At 40.3% G+C, this 15,936-nt stretch overlaps 3 protein-coding genes across 4 annotated transcripts in view; 2 read left to right on the top strand and 1 right to left on the bottom strand.

Annotated features, from left to right (window-relative positions):
• The window catches only part of LOC136266217 (cilia- and flagella-associated protein 44-like), an 11,678-nt gene extending 4,073 nt beyond the window's left edge, over window positions 1-7,605 (top strand). For both annotated transcript variants that reach the window (XM_066061225.1, XM_066061223.1), the window contains 23 exons: window positions 49-153; window positions 255-407; window positions 454-687; window positions 740-879; window positions 927-1,071; window positions 1,117-1,251; window positions 1,364-1,416; window positions 1,467-1,686; window positions 1,733-1,806; window positions 1,868-1,988; window positions 2,035-2,247; window positions 2,478-2,741; window positions 2,948-3,057; window positions 3,540-3,717; window positions 3,786-4,033; window positions 4,089-4,203; window positions 4,471-4,660; window positions 4,912-5,216; window positions 5,448-5,647; window positions 5,698-5,755; window positions 6,847-7,014; window positions 7,117-7,251; window positions 7,318-7,605. In XM_066061225.1, the coding sequence (XP_065917297.1) occupies window positions 49-153; window positions 255-407; window positions 454-687; window positions 740-879; window positions 927-1,071; window positions 1,117-1,251; window positions 1,364-1,416; window positions 1,467-1,686; window positions 1,733-1,806; window positions 1,868-1,988; window positions 2,035-2,247; window positions 2,478-2,741; window positions 2,948-3,057; window positions 3,540-3,717; window positions 3,786-4,033; window positions 4,089-4,203; window positions 4,471-4,660; window positions 4,912-5,216; window positions 5,448-5,647; window positions 5,698-5,755; window positions 6,847-7,014; window positions 7,117-7,251; window positions 7,318-7,530 (3,777 nt within the window). In that variant the 3' untranslated portion in view covers window positions 7,531-7,605. The remainder of the gene's footprint in view (window positions 1-48; window positions 154-254; window positions 408-453; window positions 688-739; window positions 880-926; window positions 1,072-1,116; window positions 1,252-1,363; window positions 1,417-1,466; window positions 1,687-1,732; window positions 1,807-1,867; window positions 1,989-2,034; window positions 2,248-2,477; window positions 2,742-2,947; window positions 3,058-3,539; window positions 3,718-3,785; window positions 4,034-4,088; window positions 4,204-4,470; window positions 4,661-4,911; window positions 5,217-5,447; window positions 5,648-5,697; window positions 5,756-6,846; window positions 7,015-7,116; window positions 7,252-7,317) is intronic.
• On the bottom strand, window positions 7,499-12,358 carry LOC136266221 (protein YIPF2-like). The gene is made up of 10 exons (XM_066061231.1): window positions 12,180-12,358; window positions 12,100-12,130; window positions 11,996-12,052; window positions 11,923-11,942; window positions 9,477-9,569; window positions 9,042-9,234; window positions 8,429-8,580; window positions 8,305-8,371; window positions 7,857-7,975; window positions 7,499-7,724 (listed from the first exon to the last, which is right to left on the bottom strand). The coding sequence occupies exons 1-10, from the start codon at window positions 12,216-12,218 to the stop codon at window positions 7,566-7,568; spliced, it is 930 nt and encodes a 309-aa protein (XP_065917303.1). The 5' UTR covers window positions 12,219-12,358; the 3' UTR covers window positions 7,499-7,565.
• On the top strand, window positions 12,223-15,936 carry LOC136266222 (E3 ubiquitin-protein ligase RNF170-like). The gene is made up of 4 exons (XM_066061232.1): window positions 12,223-12,640; window positions 12,713-12,789; window positions 12,837-12,935; window positions 15,576-15,936. The coding sequence occupies exons 1-4, from the start codon at window positions 12,277-12,279 to the stop codon at window positions 15,837-15,839; spliced, it is 804 nt and encodes a 267-aa protein (XP_065917304.1). The 5' UTR covers window positions 12,223-12,276; the 3' UTR covers window positions 15,840-15,936.

Genomic DNA, 15,936 nt, shown 5'->3' with positions numbered 1-15,936 from the left:
GTGGTGTATGATATGATCCCTGTGTACTCTCCCCCCCCCCTACCCTAGGGTGCCGATAGTACAGTGTTCTTCCTCAGTATCAAGAACAAGTATGAACCAGTGGGGTTTATTAATACCCCAGCAACTGTCACCAGTCTGCAATGGTCCACTGCTGTAAGTGTGTCACTGTTACTGTATGGTGTAGTTATTTTGTTTGTCACTGTTACCCTATGGTATCACCTTGTTACTGCTATCCTATCACTCACATACAACAGACACCCCCCAAGCTGCTAGTATGCTGCGAGGATGGTGCAATGCTTGAGGTGATGTCACCACTGAAGGACTGTTATAACACTTCAAAGACTTATCTGCTGGAGCCACTCAAGTACACTTGTCAACACTTCAGTTCAGTAAAGGACAAGATAAAGGTGACCACTAACATGTGATGAGTTAGTCTTTATTGATGGGGTATAGAGGGCAAAGGAGGAAGCAGCTCGAAATGCTGAGAAGGAGCGTAAGAGAAAGGAGAGAGAAGCTCGGCTGAAGAAGAAGAAAGAGAAGGAAGGAGAAGATGCTGTATTAAGTGAAGAAGAAGAAGAGGAAGAAGAAGAGCCAGTGATTGAAGAACAGACTCCTCCAGGAATTAGCCCCATATTAACTGGCTTCTATCACTACCCTGAACCTAACAAGACATTTTGGTTGACAATGGTACGTACCTTATAGCTATGTCATTAACTATGTCACATGGTACCCCCTATAGGGTGGTTATGACACAGGCTACATCTACCAGTGTAGTATGGATGGGGCTAGTGACGATGGTGCACCATATGAGCCACAACATGTGGTACCACTACCCCCCTATAATGGGGAAGATAGGTCTCTGACCTCTGTGTATATAAGGTGAGTGCGTCATCGTGATCCTCTGCCTTTGTCAGCATGTCATGCAGTCATAAGGGGCAGCACTTACTGACCGGAATGGACAATGGTGTGATCAGGATACACCCCCTAACTCTGATGACAACTAACACATACAGTATTACAGACCTCACTACACACTGGACTGTCAGTATGCATGACAATGATCATGGCAGGGTGAGGGGTAGTGTGTACATGTTATTGTTATCACTGGTGTTACAGGTTACCAGACTGGTGTGTACATATGATGACCAGTATGTGATCAGTGCTGGAGCTGACGGCAACTTGTTTGTATACAAATTTAACTCTCAACTAGAACCACCTCCTGTACCGACCACTGGAGTAGTGGATGATCAGGTAGTGTATATTATGTGGGTCTTGTGTGTGTAGTGTGTGTTTGTGTGTGTTTGTGTGTGTTTGTGTGTGTGTGGTGTGTAGTGTGTGTCAACATCACATATTTATTATACAGGTTTCAAGCCCCTCAGAAGATGTTACAGACATTGAGGATCCTAAGGCCTACAGGTTAATAACATAATCATCGTCATGGTTACCTCACCTCACATTCATTGTAGTATTGAAGATGCTAAACAAAAAGCTGAACGTGATCGTAAGATGAAGTTGGCAGAGGAGAAGAAACAAAGAGTTAGACAGGAAGTTTCAGGGCTGAGGAGACAGTTCTACCAAGTATTAATGAAGAGCAAGGAGCTACCAGCTCATCTTCACTTAACTCATGATGAGTTCATCTTGGACCCTGAGATGGAGGAAATGTTAGCTAATCAAACTAAGGAAAAGGTGGGTGGGGCTGTCTGCAGCATGATTAATAACTCAATCACTACAGGTGGAGCTGGTACACAAGGAGATGGCATGGGAGAAGGGCAAAAGCTGTATTGCTAGACAGAAACTACAGAGGAAGTAAGTGACAACACAGTACAAGTACAGGCTGTATGGGTATACAATGTCTTTACCTTATAAGGTTCAAAGATGTGTTGGAGTGTGAGAGGATTGTGGTATGGTCAATGGAGAATTCTGGTGATCATGTTGCTTCATATCGAGCACCAGCACCCTCACCAGAGTTCCTCACTCTCATACAACATGTAAGCAACACTCCCCTACATCATGACATGACACATTACACTACAGTGTACCGGGAGGTCAGAGTTGTTGCCATCCACTGCTACCACCCTTGGAGGAACTAGTGTCCCCGGTACCTCCACTACCAGTGACATAACATCACCTGCAGCAACAGGGGGACAATTCCCCACACTAACTACTACCATTGACAAGAAGGCATCCAGTAAAGCATTATCCAAAATGGAGGCTAAGAGGTTGAAGAGGGAACTGCGAACTAGACAGGTGAATAGTAGAGTGAAATCCTATCTTAAATAACCCTCCAAATAAGGACACAAAACACCTCCATAACAAGCAAATATTTTGGTCCCAACAGATCTTGCCATGCTTTTTACCTCAGAAAGAGAACAACTGTTTATTGCAGCAAAAAAATGAGCCAAAAAATTCTCGTTCTTGTTTGCAAAGTTTCTGCTACAGACTATATAGAGGTTTATTATAACTTATTGTCAACACAGTGGGGGGTGCTACTTAAGAGGAAGCCAGATGACAAATTTGAAGATCCTCATGATGCTGAGGTACTGCGTATTGCCAAGGAGACGATCGGAGACTACAAGTTGAAGTCATCTAAGGACTATGTTGTCCCTGAAGACCAACAAGTGACTACAGACAAGAAGAGACAAGAGCTATTGTTCTTAAGGAATAAACTATTTGATTATCGTCGTCACTTCAACAAGATGTTAGTAGCACTGCGAGATAGGAAAGTGGAGGATGTTGCTAAGGTAGTGTCTTGGTGTGTGTGTGTGTGGGCGTGCATGCATGGGCGTGTGTGTGTGTGTGTCACTGTGCGTGCGTGCGTGTGTCTGTGTCACTCTGTGTGTGCGTGTGTGTGTGTGTGTGTGTGTGTGTGTGTGTGTGTGTGTGTGTGTGTGTGTGTGTGTGTGTGTGTGTGTGTCACTGTGTGTTATTGTATCTGCTGTCATTACAGATTGAACAGTTACTAACTAGAGTAAAGACCCTACAGAGGTCACTCCCAGCTGATAAGAGACTACCAATACCACCAACTCCTAAACTAAGACCGGAGGAAGTTCCTGAGAGGTAGCGTATTGTTAACACTGCTATGTATTGGAGTACACAATCTATGAGATGTGTGTTAGGTTGTATCTATAAAATTTAGTAGGCTTGGCCGCCATATCACTGCTCTAAAGTGTTACTATTAGTGTATACTGTATAGAGGGAAACTTTGGCTAAGGTAAATTTTAGAGAATAGTAAGGTAATAGCATTTGGTGAAATAAACTGTGGTAAATTCAAGCTCAATGTTTAGATGCTAACCTGAGGCACTACGAGTAATTGGCAGGTTAAATTTTGACAAATTTGTAGCAAATTGCCAAATTTGCCATAATTTTCTCCACTGAAGTTTCCCTCTACAGGGTGTATATGTTATTGCTTTTGTGTTTATCACAACAGTTGCCTCAGGTAAATAACATGGTAGACTATATACACTGCTAATTTGCTTGTACGTAATAACTATTACATACTCATTGACATAATATATTACACACTCCATACATGCAAACAGGAGGACACAGTATGATGATGACAGACTACTACAGTTCAAGGTGGAGTTAGCAGCTAAACAAGAAGCAGAACAAAGAGCTCAAGCTGGTACTGATGAGTTTGGAGGATTTGGAGGGTTCGGTGGAGCCCCACCCCCTACAGCTACAGAAGAGGAGACTGAGTCAGTTACTAAGGAACAGGTAGGGATTACCACCTTAATGTGACCCCTTGTTGTGTGACCACCTTTATTATGTGACCACCATGTTAGGTTGAAGCTATCGGCTCCTCTACTGCTACCACTAGTATCAGTAGTATGGGGGGAATACCCACATCTGATGCTCATGTGAGCAAGCTAGAAGCACAGTGTCAACAAGAACAAATAATCAAAATGGAATATGAACAATCACAATGTCTAGAAGAAGTGAAACATCTTGTTGATAATTTCAATCATGATTTGTGTCATTTACGTCATTACAAATATCATCAAGATGTAGTACTGAAGACTGCAGAGTTACGGTAACCATTACCTGTGGTGTGTGACCGGTCACCCTTCATGTACCCCATATAATAGTCACATCACATTGTTTGAAGAGCTGGAGTTGTTGAAGGAATTTGAGAAGAGAGAGACCACCTTTATCAGCCGATACCAGAGTAAGAAATCTGAGAGAAAAGAACTTGACAAGAAGGTAATAGTCGTAGTGAATGTTAATTTACAAAAAAGAAAAGGTTTGCAAACAGTTTGCGAACCTTTACTGACATAACAATTGACAAAGCTTCAAGAACTGTTTGCAATACATACTTTTGCAATCTAAGTGGATCATTTACAAAGTACCATACGTGCGGTGTATGTTGTGTTTGTGTAGTGTGTATCTAACTATCTCCTATCAATAATGCTTTGTGTTGTAATACACAAGTCATACTCTAATAGAACACTCATCATGATAATATTACAGATTAATGAGCTGCAAAAACAACTTCATCGTAAAGATCAGGAATTGTCACGTCACTTAGAGGAGGAGAAGGTGTTACATAATAACTTCAGTGAAGCAGTCGGGGAAGGGAACAAATTTAGAGACTTCCTAATAGTCCGTGTGTTCCGTAAGAAGATTAAGAGAGCTAAGAAGAAACCTCAAGAAACTGAAGGTACCATAACTCACTTCACATATACCAAAGTGCTTGTAGTATTGTAGATCTAACTGTCCTCCTGTGTTAAGTTCACCTTTGATCAAACTTAACACCTCTCCTGAACTGTTGATAGAATCAAGGGGCCCTTTATTGCTGAATGTAGTCCATTAGTTAAGTCTTTCTCATAATATTGGCATAGAAACTTATACCTTATAAGGCAATACAGGAAGATAATCTAGTGAGGTGTAGAGTAGATGATTACATAACAGGAGCTGGTGATGATGGTAGTTCTAGTGAGGAATCAGACAGTGACGAGTTGTCCAGTAGTGATGATGATAGTGACTCGGCTGAAGGAGATAAGATGGATGACTCTGTGTGCCCTCCTGGTTGTGACCAGGACCTGTTTGATCTGGCCTGTGATATGAGGGAGAAGAGGATGGACATAGAGGAACTGATTGCTGAGGAGAGGAAGTCACTGGATCTTCTCAAGAAAGAGGTGGAAGGTCTAAAGAAGAAGCTTAAAGTGATGGACACTGGAGTGAAGGCAGCTCTCAGTGACCTACAAGGGTTTCAGGTAACAACATAACTTGGAATGAGTGAACTCCTTAAGTTTATTTTTTTGTGGTACTCAGCCCAATCCTATGACTTGAGACATTTATACCTTGTAGTGGTAAATATATCACCTCTTTATAAGGTCTACTGTGTCCATAATATAGAGTCTTAAAGAGAGGTTCAGTGTGTTGGTGTAAATATTTGGGAGCATGTACATGTCCCCTTACATTACATTACTTTATAATTTTACTAGTTGGAGAAGCTACAGAAATTGAATGAACTTGATCAAGTTGTTGTGATGAAGTTACATCAGATATTACACTATGGTCCTGATGGAGCCCCTCCCACCTCAGTGGGGGCATGCCTTGTATTTCCTGCTCCAGCATGGTCACGCCTCCAAACCAGGATAGGCGAGTTACAACATGAGAAACAAGATGAACGTAAACACTACAAGTACTAATCAGTTAGTGTGACATCAAACATGTCATGATGTGTTATTGTAGGGAGTTACGACTGAGACATGTCAAGTTAGTAAGGGAGAAGAAAGAGATGATGGCCATGGTGAGTATACTTGACCAGTTGATGTAATACACACAACGAACTTGTTACAACATTAGTACTATGGTTGTGTATAGCCTCACTGTATTTATGCCATCACAAAATAATTTCAGGCCATCATGTGTTAGGTTAGAGGAGGTGTGTGTGCTGCTTATTATAATTGTATAATTATATGGAATTTCACACAAATCTCAATAGTTGTAATACAAAACCAGCAAATGTTCTAAGTTCACTACGCTCAGTAGATCTTTAGATAGTGCTTCACAAGAAAATGTGCTTTGTTTTGAAAAGGTTCCTGTTAAGTGTGATAATTTGCTATTCCACTAAAGTACAAAGCCTTGAAGTTTAAACAAGTGATGTGCAATGTATCTCTCTGGTACTGAGTGCTAGTTGTCAGTAAAACTCACACAAATGATAAACATTTCCAGACAATACGTGAACACCCTGCTTACACACTTATGGCATGGGTTGTTAGCAGATCCTCCCAATTGAATATGTACATATAGTAACCAGTGTTGGGCAAGTTACTTTGTAAAAGTAACTAGTTACATATTACATGCAACTGAACTATTTAGTTTCAGTTACATATTACCCATAAAATAAAGTAACTATAATAATATTACATATTATATTACTTTGTGTCCACAGCCTTAGGCTGTCACGTGTGAAACTACCACCTTATCACGTGACATCATTGCGTTGTTGGACAATGTGCAAATCTTGGTTATAAGTAAGAAGCTGGTGAATAAGCTTCATTCAGTAGGCTTCATTACTTCATTGTGGCTAGTCGTTACTCAGTGGATTACTAACGAGATTAGTAACTTCGTTAGTCGTTACTTGTAGTAATAATATTACATAATACTTGATTCATTACAGTAACTATATTACTTAGGTAACACGTTACATTTGTAAGTAAAGTAACTTGAGTTATATTACCTGTTTTTATAGCGTATTTCGTTATATTACTTAGTTACCACAAAAGTAATAATATTACATAATGCGTCACATAAGTAGTGCGTTACTCCCAACACTGATAGTAACCAAGTCTAGGCTGTGTGTACTGAAATATGAGTTTTTTCTACTACTATTAACAGGTGTCAGAGTTGGAGGAGAAGTCTAAGGAGATGATGATGTTGAAGTTTGGTCGTGTTGTTGACCTGGCGCAGTTGGAGAACTTGACTGTAAACAAGTTAGCAGAAGAACTACAACGTAAGATCAGACAACATGAACAAGCAGCTAATAAGGAGCTAGCACAACTAAAGGTAATTCCACCACCACCACCACTACACTAAACACACTGACTAGAGTGTAGTACTACACTACACACTTATATCACTGTTACCAGCTCCTATACTGTTGCACAGATGAGAATGGAGCAAGTGAGAGATGAGTTGATGGCAGTTACCAGACAGAACACTCGGAGGCTCAACATGATGACTGAATTATTACAAACACAAAAACAATTGGACAATAAACTGAACCAACGACAAAGGAAAATGGTAAGCATGTAACACCATGCCCCCAGTGTGTCATTCTCACTGTCCTACCATGTCATTGTCACACAGGAGGTGTCATTACAAGGACAGCCAGAGGAGGAGACAATGGAACAACAACGACTACAACACTTGGTTACATTACAATCACAAGAGATTATGGCCCTCAAGGATGAGATTAGAACTCTATCCCATAAAGGAGGTCACGTCCTCCCACCCACACAACCCCCAATGGCTGCCACAGCAGCTAGTACTAGTGGAATACATCCAGGATTATTACATTGAACACTGTGATGATCAAATTGTTATCATTATTGTAATTAGTGGTTATGTAATGAGATGTCTGGCATCACTATCTCAGTAGTGGAACTAGTTGACAGTTGAGTAGTAGCAGAAGTGGTAGCACTGATCAGTGTAGCAGTGGTACTGGTGTTGTCACTGTTGACATCATAGAAGAATCCAGAGTGAATGTAGTATATCTACAATAGGATATCGTAGTTATTGTAACTCAATGGTCTAACATACAGGACCATGTACAAGTGTCAGATGTCTAAATGTACACTAATACAAGCCATGGTCCTCATTATCATAATGTTCTATAACAAACTCACCTTAAAGCCTACTCCCAGGGCCACATGTAACAGCACCATTATGATCATGACAATGTTACCAAATTGTGTCCTCACTGATAACTGTGATTCTGGACGTAATGCTACCAGCATCACCAGACCTGCAGCAATAACAGCAGCAATAACAACACCAACTACTACAACATTAACAGGCTACATGTGTAAAAGGGGCCACAGGCTTTGCCAATATCTTCAAATATTTCTATGGCATAAAGTAGCACTGTATTGTTTCTGTATTTACAAAAAGTACACAGTGAGATGCTTTTACCATAGCATAGATCTTTTCAGGTAGTAAGGAAATTTTAACCAAATGGTGTCCACTCAAAATAATGCCTTCTATTAGCATAGCAGAAAAGCATAGATGATATAGTACAAGTACTTGTGCTATATCATCCATGAGAATACTGATTTCACACAACACACTACTCACCTGACATGGTCACGCCCACTGCTACTAACAGCCACTGTAACCATGGGATGGGTATTAACCATAACACCTAATAGGGGTGGAGCTTTGGGATCACATGACTACAAGAGGTGCGGTTATCACTTACAGAGATTGGAATATAAATGGTAACAGAATATCCATATATGGCAACAGTCTCCAGTATACTGGCTACAGCCAATCCTTGCCATGACAACACAGCCCATAGTATAATAGGTACCAGCCATGTGTAACTGTATATCACTCCGGCAATAAATGTAACTGCAAGGGTATACATGTGTCATCACCACCGGGGAGGGGTGGGGGTCCAACACACTAACAAAAAATTGAGGATCCAGCCAAAATTCTAAGCAGACTTTGCAAGGCCCATGTATTTCCTAGGGTGTTTCCCTGGCTGGTAATTTGTGACCATCTATGGTGCAATGTTCAAATTTTGCAAAAGCTGCCAAAATAGCCTCAAACATAAATTTTCTGCAAAGCATGGACAATTTTACATACTGTATCTTTTTTGACACTACCACAGTATGATGAAAACTTGAGAATCCAAAATGGTTTTGGCAAACAGTGTTAACTCAAAAATAGTCTTCCAGCAGATTGAGCTTCACTGTGTAATCTTTGTTTCTTCAGAATTTGGACATGGTACATGTAACCAGCCATATATGGTCAAGGTAGAGTCCTCACACAATGCTATGATCCTGGTGTTGGACCTCTCATCTACTCACCTTCGTCAAAATGGAATTCCCACTCAGCATTTTCTGACTGTGTCAACAACTTGGTGAGGTTACCAGCGATGGCAATACAAAATAGCAGTGTCATGGGCACCCAGATTGGGCCATACAAGTCAACGTTGGGTTGCAGCACTTTAAGATATCGTTGTTTAGTAGGAATCATCGACCATAACATCCTGGATAATACCTGTAGAGATAACCAGTGAATTACTGGATTGGCTGTATTTGATCTTGACAATAATATAGAAATACACCAGATAGTGACTTATCCTTCAACAACTTATAGTCTAGAAAGAGCCCCGTAACCTGGGGGAACTCCCTCTGATACTTAAACAGTAGACCCAAGGGCCAAATGTTAAGATGTGGTTTGGAAATATATTCAACATAGGTACATATCTCTTACACATACAGCTCTGTAACTATAGTTACCTGTGATGTGGTCACGTCAAACATGTTCTGATAATATGATATCGTTAGTAGTGAGAATACACTGCCACCTCCTTCCTCAGTCTTCGTCTCCTTCTGTGTATAGTGACACATTGTCACACACACATACACACACAAAGCCAGCACAGCACGGTCATGCCTGAATCAGCACAGGTAAATCCTCCTGGGGCAGGACTAATAATTAACCCACAGTGAGCTGTAGCATGTTCACAGGTAAAGGTGTGAGCACCCAGGGTCCCACTTTGCTTCCCCAATTGACACCAGGTGCCCCCCCCCCCCCCCCCCCCCCCCCAGAGGCTTATTCGTTACTGCTTGAATAACATACAAACTGGATCTCTATTATTGTATATCTGATACAGATATGGAGTTCTATAAGGTAAAGATATCAACAAATGGTTAAGGGAGAAACATGTTGTTCCAGTTTCCTCAATGAAATTAGAGCACAGAATGAATTAGAACACAACCAGTTAAGATTAGATAAAAATTCACCCAAATGACACTTTTCTCATCATTTGCTCATTCATCTACTTAGGTGACACTAGAAATCGTTCCATGGCAAAGCTAAGCATTGTATAGCAACTTTGTTCAAAACCCGATGATATTTTTTGAAACAAAATATGTTATAAATTTATTAATGGGACTAAAGTAATTCAAGACTTCTGTAGCACAGTCATTACAAAGCAATTACATGTGCAGAGAAATGAGAAAATGCACAACTCAAGGGCATAGCCAGGTGGGGTTAGGATGGTTTGAACAAACATCCCTTCTCAGCAGATATTTTTTTTAAATTAAGTCACACCAAATCTTACATCCCTGGAGCTCTCTGGTAGCTACTTGCACACTGGCACGGCTCTGTACTACTCAAATCACATTATCTGATAATGCACTGATTTAAGTGTTGCATTGCATAATCAATTGCGCATGTGATGCACAGTGAAAATGGTGAAGGACTGTTGGTTCAGTTGGTTGAGACATATTACAAGGTAACAGCTGCGATAAACTTGAGTGGTCGTGTTATACATGTGTCAGGTTAGCACAAACTGTGAATAGTTGATGTATACTTACATAATGAATGGTTTGTTTACTTGTCACATGTTACGGGCATGTGATGTCTTTAATATATTGTATTGGAGTACAAGCCAAGTGTGAAGTTAGTGACCATAACAGGAGGACCAATCAAGAATAATGTATACCCGGAAGAAAGTATTGCCAACGAACATCCTGTTCACACTATCCTGAGTGTTTTCAACTTGTGTTACTGAACTAGGGTGGCACTTGTTCACACTACTGTATCTGACACAAGCTCAATAGTGCGAGCACTGAATAATAATTAGCTAAGACAAGCACACGAGCTTTTGATTACTTAGGAGTTTAATTAAAAGGCACTAGAATTGTAGCAAAGCCAGCTGAAATAAGTCATACAATGCTATAGACGCCATGTTTAAGCTAGTGAGTGCTCCTTTCACCAGGAATATTAATGCGTTGTACAAGCGTAACTGTCACAAACTCTACCAGAACTACAGTACGTTGTAGCCATTTTGAAGAACGGTTTTAAAACATAGAATATATACTTGGTGTGGCCAACAGAAGCAAGCTATATTGTTAACCTGAGTTGGCCAGCTCAGAATGCATTTACACTGTACCCTACCCCAGGCCAACCCGTGCCAGCCCACCTCTCCTTGCCATGCCGGACCCGGTTCGGTATGGCTTGATTGATTTACACTGCAATTTGTTTCAAGCTGTGCTGTGCTCTACTGGGTCAGAGGGTAGCGTGAACAGGGTGTAAGGGACTCAAATGTGGTGTGATAAGAAGTTCATTGAAGTTGGCTGTCAGTATGCTGTCGTATGGAAGTGAAGATTAGTCAGTATTACAATAGGTTTATAGTTTCTATTAGCTGCATAAACAGCAGTGTGTAGGTTTAGCTAGTTAGATGCACAAACAGCACCTTTTAATGTTATTTCCCAAGGGCACATTTTGTGTAATCATATCTAGTTCAGGGGAAGCACCCAAGTCTTCCCCCACGCACTTCAAATCTGAACCTCCTTCCAAAAAATCCTGGCTACGCCCCTGCAAATGGTTATTGCAAAATAACTGCAGTACTCAGCAGATATTGCACATCATAACATAGCGTACAGACAGTAATATTGAATATTGACCAACCCTATCATGTAGTCTAAATGTCTCTATTAGTTTACAGTTCCTATCGACAAAAACCCTGGTGCAAATTCTGCCATTTAAGCAGGTCGTAAGCAGTTGAGAGAGCAAGTGATGAGGTGCCATTTTGACCCAATATTGTGCTCGCCCAGATGGACACCTACTGTGTATGTACTGATAAGTGTTAATCAACTTGTTACACAATACCTGGTACGTACTATATAATATCTATGTTACAAACACACACATATGCAGTACAGTGCATATACATACCTGGGTGTCATCATTTGCTCCTAGGAGGGAGGGGGACAACATTACACACTGGTATAGTATGTTATGTTAGTACCTTCTTGTTCAGCTGTTAGCTCGCCTGTCACGTGATCACTAATATCATCGTGATAATCTACATACAACACAGGTTGTATGCAAACAAATTATAATATTAGGTACCTTTGAACATAAGCGGCTCACTGGCCGTGTCCTATAACAACAATTAACAATAATAACAACAGCTGTGATGCTATTCTCACCTCCTCGAGATTGATAATAACTTCATCGTCGCTTGCCATCGCTAGTGCTCATTAATTAGAATAACGTAATGAAAGGTGTCACCCACATTTCAAGGAGATGACAACGAAGGTGGTTGGGAGCAGTTACGTGGAGGGAGTAGGTGACGAGTTGCTATGGGTACTGGGTGTGGGGACTATCACCATGGCGACCGTGGTGACTTCTACAATAATGCTATTACGTCAGACATCTAATCAACAAATTAACCCCCATCACCAAGATAATGTGGAGGCTACCAGGAGACAATTGGGTGTGGCCACTCCACCATCAGCAGAAGGTGGCCGTGGTCCCTTGCCTGGTGATAGGCGTGAGACACCTTCATCTCATGATAGGCATGGTCTCCCACCAGGCGATCGGAACTGTCCAATATGTCTAACTGAAATGAACGCTGCTGTGGAAACAAACTGTGGACACATATTTTGTGGTATGTAACAATGACCTTTGAGTGTGTAACAATGACCATTGAGTGTGTAGCCGTGACCTTTGTGTTGTGTAGCTAATTGTATTCTAACGTATTGGAACATCAATCAGTGGCCAACCACAGCCTGCAGGTGTCCGGTGTGTCGTCAGAACGTGAGATCATGTGATCCGGCAATAATGTAATTATGGTTGCTAGGCAGGTCACACTGTTACTAAGGTGTAGGGGACATACCTTTCCTAGTGATGTTGAACAAAGAATCAACACTTACAACAGAAGAATGGCCGGGGAACCTCGTAGTGTAAGTGTTGATGAGTGTGTTGTGTGTACATGTGTACATAATTAGTTCCGGCAAGAGTTCATAATATATATACTAAGGAGAGTATCCTACTCTCATATACCCCTGTAGAAGGGTGTATCGTGAAGTTATGACGTAATGACAAGATGTTGTGGTTTGTGACGTACGAGCAGCTGTAAAAGTACTAGAATCGTTAACACCATTTCACACTCGCGATGCTCAGGATAGCCGTATTCGCAAATGGCCTAGCAAGAAACGCCTACGAAGCGGTCTTAACCCATGAAGGAATGATTGTAGTTCAGTGAGAAATGCTTAGAGCTGGAGTTAATTTGGTTGCTAGCGACGTTGTTAGGCACGCATTCAATTTGATACCATGTTCAACTAATGACATCATTAATTATACAAAGAAAAACAGGCGAACTCAGAAGTGCTACGTCATAACTTCACGATACGCCCTTCTACAGGAGTATATGAGAGTAAGATACTCTCCTCAGTGTATATATTTATTATGAACTCTTTAGTTCCAGTTGTCAACATAACTCCCATCAAACCCCACAGAATTGTTATCAGTAAAACACTTCTAAAATTAATCCAGTAAGTTATGAGATTTTCCAAATGTTGTGTGAGCAAGATCACAGCAACCTCCTCTATCCCTTTACCCTGCCACCTTAATTGTTGTTGTTAATCATGTCCACACACTGTGTCATGATGTGGTGTGTATGGAATATGTCTCTTGCTGCTCAGCAAAGCTAACTTGAAGTATTTAGGTTTTTAGAAGGTTTTTGTTGATGGTATACTGTTGTGGTGAACTGGTTTCTTTTAACGATCTCACATCCACATGAAGATCCCTAATTAGAAACAAGTAATCAAGTGTCCCTGCTGACCTCTTATTAGACAACACGTTACACTGTGTTACTATAGTTTCCTAGTTTGTTACCTAGTGAGGAAGTATTACCATAAACTTCCAACATAAAATCTGTATCTATACATAATTGATAGAAGTTGCTATCATCATATAACTTTCAGGAAATCTAAATCAGTGTTTTGCAAAGATGTGTCAGTGCAGTACTGTATACTACAAAAAACATATATCTAGATTAAACACATTTAATATTATGTTCACAAAGTTACAGAGGATTTTTTAAATTGCTGTTTTGATATGATTTTTAAACCAGGCATGCACCCACAGCCTGCTGTGGGCACACACCTGGTTTACTGCAATTGTTTTCGTAAAAGTGTGTGTGTCTATCTACCTATCTATGTTTGTCCGTACACACCCACATGAGCAAAATTGTTAATGGTAAAAGCAGCTTGCAACAAAAAAAAGTAAAAGCGAAACTGAAGTCTGTATTAAACTTCTGAACAGTTGAACTTTGCTCTGAGATGGTTTCTTTCCAGCGGTCTGAAATACGGGTGTGACGACTCTGCTCAGACTTTGTGAATTACCTTCCCTTCGAGTTCTACTGGCATAGAGATGGGACGATATATCATTGTATGAGATCAATACATGCTATATCGTCGTGAGAGGTCAATACATGAATCGATATAAATTTCAATATATTGATACATCATGTATCGCAATATATTGTTATACATGGTTGTGTTTAGCATGACTTTTGATAGTCTTTGTGGCCAAACTGCTTCTTTTTTTTCCTTTTAAGAGTGGTAGTTGGTACACTCAAAAAGGAAAAAAATGTGGTCTGGCCATGCAAGACCACATTTGCTATGTAGATGAAAGTTTACAACCAAATTATCAAGTTAATATTACCTCAAAGCAGCATTGTGTGTCTGTATTTTGACATGCATGTAATATTGCAATATATTGTTGTATCGTGATATTTTTGTGGCAATATATTGATACTTTTAGATCCTGTATTGTCCCATCTCTATACTGGCGTTTAACAACGGAAAAAGAATGGTGCAGGCCTCGTAGAGTATTAGGAATAGCCTATCCTTTCAAGTTGGAAATGGGGTGTATCTCCTACGTATGCACGCAAACAAAAATGAAGAGCAGCTTTAAGGCTTTGTTGAAAGAATTTTCCAGAAAAAACATGATAGTTAAACTATAAAACAGTTTAGAAGATACTTCTGTGCGTAATATGTTGTTAAAAGCGGTTTGTTTAGCAAGTGCTTCCATAGATGTGCATAAAAATTAGAGCTATTGTATTATATTGTATGTTTCAACATCTCTACATGTGTGTCATAATTTTCATTGTAGTATTGAATTTTTTGTGCCTTCAAGATTTCTATATCAGCCTGTGCCAATTGGTTTAGTGTTATTCATGAAAAATATCTGAAACAAGTGCATAGCATGTTGAGGGAGTGTCATAGCATGTTGAGGGAGTGTCATAGCATGTTGAGGGATTGTTATATGGAAAAGTTTAAAAGTATCATTTTGACATTTTGGAAGTTTATGGTAAGGAGAACTACAGTGAACACTACAAATACCAGCGTACATACACAAGCTGTGACAGTGGACCTTATCTTAACTAACCTTCCAAATAAGGACAAATATTTTAGTCCCAACAGGTCTGGCTTCAGATTTTGAAAGGGCAAGACCCCTTTATCCTAAAAAGGGACCAACATCGTAATTCCAAAGTGTCCACGTCTACTACAAGGTGTTATTTGATTTATGTGTTCCAGTTATCAGAATGGATCCATGACCTCCCGACGTTATTCAGACACTTCCTACAAGATCTCGTCTCCCCTCGGGGAATAGTGCAGCTGTGGCGACTTCGCATCATGATGATGTTGATCTTTGTTGTGCTTTACTTGTTGTCACCCCTTGATCTGCTGCCTGAGGCCGTAATGGGGTTGTTCGGACTGTTTGATGATCTCTTGATCATATTGATTGTCTTGATCTACTGTTTGGTTGCATATCGACAGGCAGTTGTGAATGCTCATTGATCAATTTGTAAATTTTGTTTATTTCAAATAATTGTACTTTACATCTTGTATACTGAACTATCATTGATGGTCGTTAAAGTATTAATAGTACATTGGA

The sequence above is a fragment of the Dysidea avara genome, chromosome 9 (assembly GCF_963678975.1).
Source record: "Dysidea avara chromosome 9, odDysAvar1.4, whole genome shotgun sequence".
Classification (NCBI taxonomy): Eukaryota; Metazoa; Porifera; class Demospongiae; order Dictyoceratida; family Dysideidae; genus Dysidea; species Dysidea avara.
Note: the sequence above shows the minus strand (reverse complement) of the source record. Positions and strands in the feature narration are given on the sequence as shown.